The sequence below is a fragment of the Kogia breviceps genome, chromosome 6 (assembly GCF_026419965.1).
Source record: "Kogia breviceps isolate mKogBre1 chromosome 6, mKogBre1 haplotype 1, whole genome shotgun sequence".
In the NCBI taxonomy this organism is placed as follows: Eukaryota; Metazoa; Chordata; class Mammalia; order Artiodactyla; family Physeteridae; genus Kogia; species Kogia breviceps.
Genome location: NC_081315.1, coordinates 99,642,439 through 99,656,055, shown reverse-complemented (window position 1 = coordinate 99,656,055; position 13,617 = coordinate 99,642,439). Strand labels below are relative to the sequence as shown.

At 42.2% G+C, this 13,617-nt stretch overlaps 1 protein-coding gene across 2 annotated transcripts in view; it reads right to left on the bottom strand.

The window, feature by feature from the left end:
• Positions 1-13,264, bottom strand: part of KCNIP4 (potassium voltage-gated channel interacting protein 4) — a 1,208,103-nt gene extending 1,194,839 nt beyond the window's left edge. The window contains exon 1 of one of the 2 annotated variants that reach the window (XM_059066484.2): positions 12,979-13,264. In XM_059066484.2, coding sequence (XP_058922467.1) covers positions 12,979-13,039 — 61 coding nt within the window. In that variant the 5' untranslated portion in view covers positions 13,040-13,264. The remainder of the gene's footprint in view (positions 1-12,978) is intronic. The other variant, XM_067036349.1, reaches the window with a different exon arrangement.
• Positions 13,265-13,617: the final 353 nt, after the last annotated feature.

Here is a 13,617-nt window from a genome sequence, read left to right as displayed (position 1 = left end):
CCCAACTGGCCAATCCTTTTGAAAATCTGGATAACAGCAATGTCTCCTCAGCTCACCGGTCCACCTGAACCCTCCCCTCCTTTCATCCTTCCTTTACAGCCAAACAAGACAACTCTTCCTATGGCATCGCTTTTATTATGCCATCATCCTTCTCAGAAACCTTGACTCCTTGTCCACTGGATAAAATCCACCATTCTGAGACTCTCCGCAATCTCATTTCTCAGCCTCAATACCTCTCAGACCATTATCTACTGCAAACTGCTGTCCCCACAAAGTCCTTCATGCCACGCATTGAGTGCTTCCTCGAAACCTCTCGAAACCCACCTGGCCACTCACGGCCCAGCTCCTCCACAGGGTTCTCCGCAGCAGAGCCCTCCAGGACTGCCTCTCCTTCCCTTCTGCCTTAGAGGACAAGATTGACCCCTTCCAGGGAGCAAGTGCCCTTCCTCACAACTCCCTCCCCTCCATAACTGCCCCCGCGCTCGCAATCTCACCACTCTCCTGACTGGCCATCCTCGGGATTAAAGGGCTTTTTCTCAGTCCAAAATAATTATAAAAATGACCACAACTCACATTTATCAGGTCCTAACTATTTGTCAGGCGCTACGCTGAGCACTTGATATACACATTAGTTCAGCTCATCCTCAGGGCAACCTATCAAAATGGGTTCTCTTCACTGATTTACCACTCAACATACATTTGAGTGAATTTTAATAGGGAAGAGAGTAAAAAAATAAATAAATATACACAAAAATATAGTATATATAAATATTATTATAGTACATATAAATAATATCATAGTCATAAAGTATATATAATTTTTTTTCTTTGAAAAAATATAGTATAAAAGCTATGAAGGAAAGTAGGGTCAGGGAATAGGGAGATACAGCTGAATTGTTTTATTAGATGAAGTCATCAGAGAAGTAATATTTTAATGGGAACCTGAAAAAGTGAGGAAGCAAAACAATGGAGTATATGGGGCAAGAATGTTCCAGGCACACATAAAGAGGCTAAGTTACGAAGAGGCCATGCGGCTTCCAAGGGTAGCAGACACCGTATCTGAACCCTAGTTCTGACCCCAGAGTCTTATCCTTAGACCCCATTCTTTATCTACCATTAATGTTCAGCAGCAATTCACTCTGCTAACTAGCTCTGGCTTTTTGAAACTCTTTTATTCCCCAGTAGTTGACAAGTATGAGCCATCTGTGTGCGGGGCACTGACCTCCAGAACATTCTCCTCTCCAATTTCTTCTCCACACATTTTCCTGATTTTACACCCATCTTCCACTCTTACTCTTCATAGTTCTAATCCTAAACTTTGTCCCCTACTCAACTTCATGTCTTCAATTACCTTTATCTATTTGCAACTGGCTCCCAAATTTGACTCTCCAGCTTAGTTGGGTAGCCAGCCTCTTGGGAGTAGGGCCATCGCTCATTTATCTCTCTATTCCCATCACAACACTGGATGCTTAATAAACATGTGCTTCTCTGAAATCAGCTAAACTTGAACTCCACATTTCCAACTGCCCTTGGGACAGTTTCACCTGGATGCTCACCTAGCACATCAAAGTCAATATTTCTAAAAATGAACATGTTGTCTTCCCCCCAAAACCTGCTGTCTTCCTTGCTTCTCCACATCATGACACCACAAGGCACTCGTCACCAATCTCCCCATCTTTCTCCTTCCCAGTCACCCCACCCTTCCATTCCTACTGCCTTTACCGTTGTTCAAACATTTATTTTCCCTCATTTAGACTAATGCAACAGCCTCCTAATGACATCTTTGTCAACGGTGCAGCCTACACAGCTATGTAAAATTAACATTCCTCATTCTGTCGCTCCTCCTAAATTCAACTGGCTTCCCACTGTCTACAGAATCAAATCTCACTCTTATGTACCGGATTTCTACAGCCCAGTACCTACCAGACATCTCCATTTTGATATCCCAAAAGGTCTTAAATGTTACAGCCCCAAACTGATCTCATTTTCTTTCAACTAAACCTCCTTCTGTATTTCCCATCTTCATAAACATATGTCACCCACCAGTTACCCAAACCAGAAATCTAGAAGATGATCAATATACAATTCAGATCAAGTCGAATTCTGGGGTGGAGAAGGAAGATATGATTTAGAAGCTTAATTCCTAAACAACTAACATGCTTTTTCTATTTTCTGAAATCTAGAAGGCTCCTTCTTCTCCCCCAACTCCAATTACAACCTATCATCAAGTCTTCTTGGTCTCATCCTCTGCTTACCTCGTGTGTACCCTCCATCCTCCACCACATCACCAGTGCTTTACTATGATGCTAGCGTGTCTCACCTGCAATTCTACCTCAGCAGGTCTCCATGCCCACTGTTTCATTCCCCTTCTGTCCATCTGCCACATCACTGCAGTAATCTTCCCAATGGGCAAATGTGATCATGCTGTGCTCTTGACTGAAATGCACCAGTAGCTCCCTGATGCCTTCACATCCTGATACTGACGACTGCTCCAGCTCCCCCATTTTCCTTCTACCCCAACCTTCACTGCACACAGGACCTCTCACTGCCCCCTGATTGTGCCACCACGTTTTCTCAGAACCAGCCTCAGGACCACAGCGCTCCCTGCCTAAAACATCCATCATGCCACCTGCCGTCTTCACCTGGAAAACTCATTCTCATCCTCCATTCCCATCCAGTCTAGGGAGCTTCCTGTGATCCTACCTACCTGCACGAGGTGACTCATATATGTCTTTCCAAAGCACTCTGTGCTTAGTGCTGTCCTAAAACTTTGACATTCCAATTACCATCTCACAGGTCTATCTCTTTAACTAGATTCAGGGTTTCCCATGGGATATTTTTCATCTGTGTATTCTAGTACTTAGAACAACACTTGACAAATAATAGGTATTTAATACATTTTACAAAAGAATAAATTGCCTCCCATTTGGAGAATCCCCCACTGACATGTGGAGTAGCAATGTTATCTAGTCTACAATCTAATGCTGGTCTTTCCACATAGGGCTTGTTTTGTATTTAATGTGACTCTGTGAAACCCATATCACTTAGTAACAAACCGTGTGATAATGGAAGGTGTACCCTGTGCTTCTTCAGCTTGTTATTTCATAGAAGACAGGGACTGCAGCTTCTGATATCCTCCATCAAAAACTTACCCCAGGGTCCTAGGAAAGTATTTAGTTAGCACGTGTCTGTGAAAATGAGATAAGCCAACACGCTCTACCTAATCAATATACAATTCAGATCAAGTAGAATTCTGGGGTAGAGAAGGAAGATATGATTTAAAAGCTTAATTCCTACACAACTAACATGCTTTTTTATTTTCTGAAATATTGACTTGCAGTGTCCCTCCTATAGTAGGTAATTGATCAATGTGTTTCAAAGGACTGTTGAATAGCATCCTCAAAACTATTTTGAAACTACCAGAACATAAATTGCATTAAGAAGTTATAACTGTCACTGCTTGAGATCTGAAATTCTATTCCAATGATATTTATGAAAAGCCACAATCTCATGATCAGGGATCCAAGATAAATGTAACTGTGCTTTAAATTGCAATGTTTCTAACAAATTATTTCTACAGTTCAATCTTCCCAGTGTAGTGTTTGTAGATTTTACATTGTATTTATCCTGAGAAGTGAACAAAAATCTTAAAGTATTAGGTTTTGTAGTGACGAATTTTCATTTAGAATCTATATCCACGACTTTAACTGAACTAGGAGGTTTTATATGGTTTAACTGCAAATCTGGTACTTATGTCAGAAGCGCTAGTAATTATATCACCTTTGAGTTTTGCAGTTTAGGATGTGTTGCCTTTTTAAAAACTATCTTATAAAACCTCCATCAAAAATGGGGTTTATTCTTTAAATAAATAGCAGGAGAATTCTCTCCCTCTGTGTCCCTGCATATTGCTGTATTTTACAGTTTCCACCTTCCTTTTTCCACATTTCCCAATGCCTGGTTCTGAACTCTCATTATTTTATTCTTGCTTCCCAAGATTTCCCTCCACACAACCTTCAAATTAACATGAGGCACCCATGTTTCAGAACCTGCAGAAATCACAGCTTCAGCAGGAAACTCTGATGAAACCGGACCAAGCGAGAAAAGGAAATAGGGAACAGATTGCAATAATAACACGCAGCTCAGAAGGAAGCCTCAAATTAAAGGGAGTTTGGGGAAATAGATGATACAAAAAGAGTATTTGAGGAATTCTTGGAAAAGATGCAAGAAAGACTTAGCAGAATCTGATGTTCACAAGTGCTCACAATATTAAATCAGGTATAATAATATCCTTATGATAAATGATTGATTCTATAAAGTCATATTTAAGAATTAGAGTGATATTCTACTTAATTTTTTAAAATCCTACACTAACTTGAAATGCCTCTGCTTTTACCAGAACATTATTTAAACTGGCAAATAAAGAGCTAGGCATTTTCAGTTCCTTTATGACTACCTTTAAATAGAAGTTATTACTCATTTTGTATTCTCCAAGCATCAAAATCATGTTTGTTTTATGAAAAAAGTGCACTTCTTCACAGACCCCCCAGCACCGTAGGTTTTAAAAATCTTTCAAATGGATTAGATACTGTCACAATGTATTTAAGTGGTGGACCCATAAACCCATATTACAGGAGAATGGAAGGCAGGAAGATATTGGATGATAGAACAAATATAGAATTTTGAGCTCAGTTCTTTTGATAGCTTTATTTTGTAAGATCCCAAAGAGAGAAAAATCAAGTTCAATATCACTGCTTTCACTGCATCCACTTGGAAAGGAATGGCACTTATATCAACTGGAGGTAAACTTGCTTTTCAACATCCATCTCACTTCATCTTTATGTCTGTATGGCAATGAATATTTTAAAATATACATGTTTATTCATTTCTCCCCTACTTGACTCTAAATACCTGGTGCATACTCAGTAAATATCTCTTGAATAAACCGTAAGGTCTCTAAAGGCAGTCTCTACATCTCACTCATCCCAGCACCAAGTAGTTTCTTTGTAAATACATACCTTTGCCGATTAATCTCATTTCATCATTACGGAATGCATCCCTGTAACCTACAAGTGGATGTAATTTCCACCATCTTATAGGAGAAGAACGAGGAACAGCAACATGATACTCAGTGGCTATTTTACATGTTCCCATGTTCCCACCTTTCTGAATTAAATAAAATTGCTCTAAATTAAACTTGTTCTCGGGACTGGATTTGACAGGGTTATTTTTGAAATATCTGTTATTTCTATATTATTGTTTGTTTCTTTTTCGCAACTCCCTGCAGACACAACAAGAAGACCTAATGATCCCATTTCCACAGTGATGGAATGGACTGGAGTACGAGAAGGTATCTCCACCTTTAGGGTATAAGCATAATATAAAATGCTTTTATTCATTCAACACATCCCTGGAGTACTTACCACATACAAAAAATGGATAAAAGATATGGGCTAGATCAATTTTTTTGTGAGTAGTTTCTCATGGTATTCTAATGAAAATTTAATTAAAGTACAAAAAGTTACAACCCAAAATAAAGCCCCTGGCAGGATATCTATTGTGAGATGTAGATCAGTTTAATAGCTACGTGTGCTGTTTTCACCCAATTTTATTATGAAGCTCATGAAGACTTTTGGAAGTCACATCTTCCCTGGTTTAAAAAAATCATATTTGGGGACATTCTCCAGAGCACCCAGGCATCTGTAACACAGTGTGCAGATGCTATTATAATGAAGACATGAGAGAGAGAGAGAGAGAGAGAGAGAGAGAGAGAGAGGGAGGGAGGGAGGGAGGGAGGGAGGGAGGGAGGGAGTGGGGGAGGAAGGGAGGAAGCATGCATAGTCATTAGACTGCAGTAGTTACTATATCAGTCAAATCTGATTTTGATTCCTATTTGGGCTGCAGATAATGTCATTTCTTAAATAAACTGCTTCACTCAAAAGATCCTTCAAATATTAAGAAGTGCTGACATCTGGGGATGAAGTCTACTTCTTCTCCAAAACCTTTTTAAAGTAAAGATCTATAAAAAATTGCCAGTTCAAATTCCCTAAAGACTTTTTATTCACTATTCATGAGCAGATGCTGCCCGAATACCTGGCGGGACACTTTCCTAACTAGCCAGTCCAAATTCCAGGTAACCAAAAAGTTATGCACTGTTACTGTAAAATGGGTTGACTACTTATTTTTACCTAAATAAATAATTAGGGTAGAATACGTAGGAGAGAGAAGTTTCCAAAAGGTCAATAATATATCCAAAGGGACAACTTATTTCCAGTGGGACAGTCATTCAACCACACTGGCTGTGTCCATTAGAGAAGAAAAATCAGCCCTTAACAAATTGGCATGAAGGCCAAGTGCTCAATATGGCAAATTTTACATTTATATCCATGTTCACATTATTCATTAGATGGTCAGAGTGTACAAAGAAGTTACATGTGTAAATGCTGAGAGTCTCTCTTTTTTTCAGACTTTCTAATAATATGTGGATATGTATGTGTGTAGAGCAGTCTACAGCAAAGAAACTAGGCAAGAAGGGAGACAGCCCCAGCGGTGAGAGTAAAAAAACCGAACCTCATCTCATCCCAGTCCTGCCATGGTTTCCACAGCTCTGCCAATTCCCTCCCAACACGGCCTGATTCTGTGAAGTCTGATATGAAAGAAAAGGCACCAGAGGAAGTGGATGTGTATATGCTGCATGATGTTTCAGTTTTTTAATTTTTCCATTCCTTTCCACAGCCACTGCTATAATGAAAGGATTTATCATCTGATGAAGACAATGATGATGGTAATAATAATGGCAGACATGGTGGTGTAGCCATTTAGGCTCTGGGTTGGGAAATGTTAAGGGCTATTCTCTGTAACAATAACTCAGACTAGTTTCGACAATCACAATCATGATTCAGAGTGAGTACTTAACTCATCTTTCCACTCTTTTATTGGAAGGGGAACCAGGAGAGGTGATAATCACTAACTGGGGGTCCCCTGAACTACCAATCCTAGGGGCGATAAGTCTGGAAGGTATTAAGGATGAGGGACAGTCATAGCAACAGTATCCAAAGATGGCACTGCCTATTGCTCTAAATACACAGAAAACACTGGTTACTTATTAAGTTTTTCTTTGGAAATGATGTAAACTCTCATAGCCATGCATTACAGATGCAAGAACATGCACAGTTCAGAAGAGCACTATCTTGCTGTCAGATTACTCTACTCATAGACCTGGCCCACTGAATGGAAAAGACAGAACCCAAAAAACAACTTCACTTCCGGTAGATGGCTTAACAAGCAATCAAACGCGAATTGTAATTTGGGGTCTTTGATGGGTCTACCACTGGGCAGTGTGGTTTAAATTCCATAACTACATTTCAAGCACCTACTATTTTTTGAAGCACTGTGCCAGTCATCTGCAGGGGTACAAAATTTAGCAATTCATGTATGGTACTTGCCATCAAGGAGTTACAACTTAAGACTGCACACCAAACGAATATACATAGCTTATTCTGCCTTGTTATTCAGATATCAGTCAAAATAAAAGGAGAATGACCGACGAAAATTCAAAGTGTAATTCTTCAGGGAGGAGACAGGGAGAAATCAGTAAGGCTGCATTGAAAAGGACATGGCATCTGAGATGTCTTGAAGGACGTGTTCGATGTTGAGCATTCAACAATGTTCAGTGGGTAATGTTGGGGCAGGAAGTTCATTCTAAGCAGGAAGTACAACATGAGATATCTGTAGGGACTAGGGAACAATTCAGTTTAGAGGGTCAAGGTGTAGCCCTAGAAGAGTTATGAAAAGAAAATGTTGGGATACAGGACTGTCACCATGGAAACCTTGACTATCAAGCTAAGAAAACAGTATTTTTAGTTCCATAAGTAATGGCAAGGATTTTGCATACAAAGAGAATGACCTGACTCAAATCAGGTTTTAGCAAATTTATTTGGTTGTGAGCGGGGAGCGGCACTTAGTGCAAATAGGAGACAGCCATGACGGCCTGGGAAATAATATAATCTTGAGTGATGCAATGGGAGTTGGAGGGGGGAGCTGGACATAAAAGCTAGAAGAGAATCAGAAGAGAATTAGTAAGGCTTGGTGACTGATTCCACATGGAAGGGGAGGAAAGAATCAAGGTAGGAAGTACCATACAGAAGGAAACACTTTGCTTTATTTTATAACTGCATGCCTCAGAAAATGATGTCACCATTATCAAAATTTGGACAAGAAATTATTCTTAGAAGAGAGCATATGTCTTTTCTGACACACTGATTTCAAGGCGCTGGTAAAACTTGCTGATAGGTCTGACCAACAGGGCATGGAAACGTCCATCTGGTAATGTGGAAAGGGGTTGGGCCAGAGCTACAGACTAAGGAGTCCTCTGCATCCAGGTAAGATGCATCAAAACCACAATTAGATTAGGGAGGGAGGAGAGAGAGAGAAGAGAATGAAGAAAGAACTTTGGGCAAAGTTACACAAAATGAGCAAAGGAAGAAATAAGGGTCAGAAAATGAGATGTGAGAGAAGTACGAGGGAAGAGAATAATGCAGTGTCACAAAATGCAAGGGAGGAGACTTCATTCAACAAATATCTGTTATTGAGCAAATATTGTATGTCAGGCTTCATGCCAGATGCTGGGACACAGTGGGGGGCACAACACAATCGCTCTGCTCTCAGGGTTCACAGTCTTCTAAGGACTGCGGATAAATAGCTTGAACAATTGCAGTGAGTTCAGGACAATGTGAATGGAGAAAAGACCACTAGGACCTTTAAGCAATTAACAGTTTTGAAAAAGAAGTAAGTGATTTAATGCCCAAGGGTGAATAAATGTGTAGTGGCATATGTAGTTACATAACTTTAAAATATTTTAAGAATGGTAAAGGCCCATTGAACAAATTAAAAATTCATTTTCCACCCTTAGCTCCATTTCTCCTCCTCTCTCTCTCTCTCTCTCACTCACACACACACACACACACACACACACACACACACACACACACACACTCTTTAATCTGCTTGTAAGTCCCTAAGAAGGGAGGTTATTAAGTAAGCAAGCACACTCTACAATGAAATATTGCAAAGCAATATTATCCATATGTTCTAGAAAACAAGAGAGGACAGGAAAAACAAATAAATGGACAAAAAAGATTAAGAAGGACCATAAACTTTAAGCCCAGAAATAGACCTTCAAAAGATTCAACTACTATCTGGTCTACGATTCCACAGAAATCTTGCACACATGTTTTATACTGCATGGATCATTAATTTCCAAACCATCTATAGCCTTATTTCATGAAACTCTGCATAAGCATTGGCCAGAAAAAAAAAAAAAAGTGGAGCAAGGGGAAGAGGGTTGTTGAATTTTAACACTTCACCATATCATTTGATTAGAACCTTCTTAATTCAACACAGAGAAAACAGAATAATGCCTTGTGCCATAAAAAGTTTCTCCTTGGTTCAGAATAAATAGGCTTTTCACTACTACCCTTGTGGAATTACTACTCCGAGTTTGCCTTATCCTTAATAAGCCCCAAACTTAAGCTGGAGCCATGATACATCCATCACACGATACAAAAATGAAGAGGATTATTCACTGTACTATTGTTGATTCCCTTCCCAGGTGAAATTTGATACTGGGCCCCACACACAGAGGACAAAAAGAGACCAAAGAAAGAGGCGGACCGCTCCTGATTGGTTGGTGGCAGGTTTACTAAGCAAGTGACCTTAAATACAAGGCTTGTCTTGGGCAAAGCAAGACGAGGAGATCTCCACACCTGCCCACCAGATTCTTAAAGGTTTATATAGAGGCTTTAACTAGGTTCAGTCACATATACCACCCAGATGATCTCAACAAGTTACTCTCTCAAGGCTGTGTCCTTGAAAATGGCTCCGGCTGTGAGAAGAGTGGGCAGAACATACATTCCAAGGACAGGGGACTGGGGGAGGGGCCTCTGATTACCCAGGTCCAGCTCCGGGTCAATATGCGGGCCACGCCCACTCTACCACCTCCTCCAGCAACTGCCGAAACACCCACTTCCCTCCCCACTTTTAGCTGTAGACTGCATCACATAACATCTGCCATCCTTACGTTACACGGCACAAATTAAGGACACCGATGAACAATTTTATGGGGCTATTTCCTCTGACCTTATTTCTGATTCTCTTTCAAATACACCAGTGAACTGGCATCTCCCTCTCCACCAGTAGCAGGATTATGTTTGATTTTACAGCAGGGGAGCAAAATAATGGGAGTGGACAATGACATGAAAAATATATTTGGCGCAAGCTTTTGGGTTAACGTGGAAAGCTGATGAGAGGGAGGGTAAAAGTGAGCACTGATTCCGAAGAAACCTTCTCTACTTGTATGAAGTCATTGACAAGTGTCCATTTTCTGTTCTGAGCAGTATTAAGTGTCAACTACAGTGACTCAGAAGTGGTATTCATCAGTTAGCATATTAAACGTATTACCTGTTGAAAGGAGTGAGGAATGAGCTCTTTTAGTTATTTTATTTTCAACTTTTAGCAACGCAACTCAACCCTGCTCCCAACTTTCCTGCATTTCCCTCCCTACTTTCACTTTAGTGTGGTTTTCACCTGTGCTTCTCAACAAACTGTTTTTCACAGTATTCTGGCTCTAGAGTCAGGTTATAAAACACACACACACACACACACACACACACACACACACACACACACACTTCTCCAATTCCTGATTTCCCTCTCATCTTCATACATTCCTCTCAGTCTGATCCTCCAGTTAAATTTTGCTTCAATTTCAATTCAATCATTTTATAAACCTCCATCCAAGAGGCATATATTCAAGAGAAAAGCATCATGGTCACATTAGAAGTTATGCTAATGTCCCACTTATTTGAAAGGAAACAAGAGGTCAGGGACTATTGTTTTAAAACAAGAATTGAAACTAGAGTTGAAACCTTCAAAAATGACACTTTTCTCGTCCCAGGATTGTCAAACTACCCTATATTTGAGCACAAATCACCAACGTACTAACGCTTATGTTTGCTGAAAATAATATAGACTACAAATCTGGGGATCATTCTCTAATATAAACTTGAAACACTTACAAAGAACAAAAAAAAAGGGTGCTTAAAAAAGTGCTTCAAACATTTTTTTTCCCTTTTTTCTTCTATAACTATTAACTCTAAAAACGTGTGAGTACATTTCAAGAAACAGGTGTCAAGTCAATTCAAGCCAGAAAACACTTCCCTTTTGGTCCACCTGAGCCAAGGTATAAATCAACATCTTTCTATTCTCCAAAGGAACAATGAACACATGCTGATTCTAGAGATGGTACTGAAAGTTATTTTTAATATATCACACTCCCCAGATGTGATTTCATCTTTCTCATTTTATCCAGTAGAGATTATGGCCACCTATGGCATTGTGAATAGACCAGACGTGCTGATTCAATCCCCATCTGGCCAATTAAAGACTAGGCCCAGCCAAAAAGCTGTTATCGCTGAGCAGCCGGAACGATGCAAGCCACCCAGCTGCCGGGACTTCTGATCCTACAACCCTCCCTATCTTTGAGTACCTACTATTGCCTTGTGCATGAGTAAGTCCCTGAAAAGATAGCTAGCTCCCTACTCTATTCTGAGTCAAAGGAACTGCAAAGACAGAGAGCCTATGAACTCAACAACTACTGAGCCCTCTACACTTAAACTGCCATTCTGAAAAATTCAGTCTCTTGAAGATTATGAGTATCGCTCATAAAATATATCCTAGACATACTTAGTTTGCAATGAGTGGCAGCTATTGTCACAAGGAAGACCTAAACTAAACATCATTACAAGTCAAATTTGGGGCTTTAAAGGTGATCGTCATATTATTTTTTCCAACCTACAAGGATATTTTCTTTAAAATTTCACATACTAAGAAGACTAGAGTCCTTCCAGTTAGAATCACCTGAACTAATGGAGGGAAGGGAAGAAAGGGAATGTGTCCAAATCTCAATGTCTGTAAATTAGGGCGATGGACTCAAGTTGAAGTGGCCCCATGTCCCTGGATATAAACAGGTAGAATGTGGAAATGCCTCTTTCCTTGCAACTTTGCATCAAGTCCAAGTTTTTCATAGCCATGTGTGACTCCTCATCTTATATAATCTGGGAAATGTCCAGCTCTCAATCACTCTCAGGTTCCCTACAACACCTTTCATTCGATTTACGGCTCCTCTAAAAAAAACTATACAGATCGAAGCCACCTAAAAACAAATCGATTCAACCGAAGAGGCTTTATTGGGTTGAGGGGGGTGGGAGATATTGTCCCGTATTCCGCTACGGATACCACTAAGCTGATCAAAACGTGCCCTTTCCCTGCTTTCGCAGAATGCACAATACTCTGAAACCAAGCTCCTTGCACAGAGTGCCCGGTACCTTTCCAAGGCTGTACTGTGTATAAATTATTTCCAAGGGTCACTGAGGACTATTTTCTCTGAACACACCAAACGGAAGCTGGCAAAAACAAGACATACGGTTCTGCTGAAGCATCTGACCTGGGAAACATTCCGCCTGTATATTACCAGGGGACGAAAACAGAGTTTTAATGAAGAAATGTTTGGGAGCATAAAGGCGACGTGGAGGGAGAGGATCAATACTATTTCAGCTCATTTCTCCCCAGGTGTTAGCAGAAGGAAGTGTGTGGTCTGAAGTCATCTGGCAGATGCACAAACAACATGGGAAATTTTCAGAGAAGGCAAAAGTAGGCACAGGATCGCAGGGGACCCTGCCACCGACGAGTTTCACACACACTTCAAACACCTCTTCTTCCCCGACCTGGACCTCGCATGCACCCCCTCTCCTTCGCACCCCCATTCCCGCCGCTGCCGCCTCCCCTTCCCAGTCCCACCCAGGTGGCTGTTTCTCATGCAGCAGAGCCAACAAGCGTCCCCAGCCCGGGAAGGGGTCCCCGTCTGAGCTTGCGAGGGAAGGAGGTTGGAAGCGGGCGCCCGCTCCAATGCTTATTGCATCCTACCGCCTGTGGAGCTCGCCTCCTCCAGCTGAGCCGAGATGCTTTCCACCCTCCTCACATTCATCTTTGGGGACGCGGGGTGCAGGAGCGGGACTCGGGAGTCAACCGGCCCAGGGGTGTCTGGCGATGGGTCTAGCACCGGAGCGCCCTCGCCGCTCAGCCCGGGGGCGTCCGCCGCGCTGGGAGAGAGAGAGGCGACGGCAGCGGCGGCGGCTGCAAAGCGCGCGGAGCGGGGTGCAGGTGCCGGCGGAGGCCGGAGGGGGGCGCCGGGGGCGCTGCGCGGCGCTGGGCGGCGGGGGCGCGCTGGCGGCCGGCTGGAAGCAGGAGCCGCCAACCGAGAGCCCGGGAGCGAGGCGCCCCTCCCCTCTCGCGCTCCTCGCACCGCCTCTGCCACCTGCGGCCGAATCACCGGATGGGGGCGGGGGCTGGCGCGGGGGCTCTGGCCACCGAGTAGCCAGACCGTTAAGGAGACCGGAGGCAACTCCGAGAGTCGCCAGCGGGTTGTGAGCGGCGCCTCCCGGACCCCTTCTTGGTGCGCACAGCGCCGGCTCTGCGGAGGGGCTCCAGGGCACCGCGCCTTCGCAGAGAATACGCTGCCGGATCCCCCAGGGGCTCCAAGTCAAGGCTAGAACTCGCGATGTT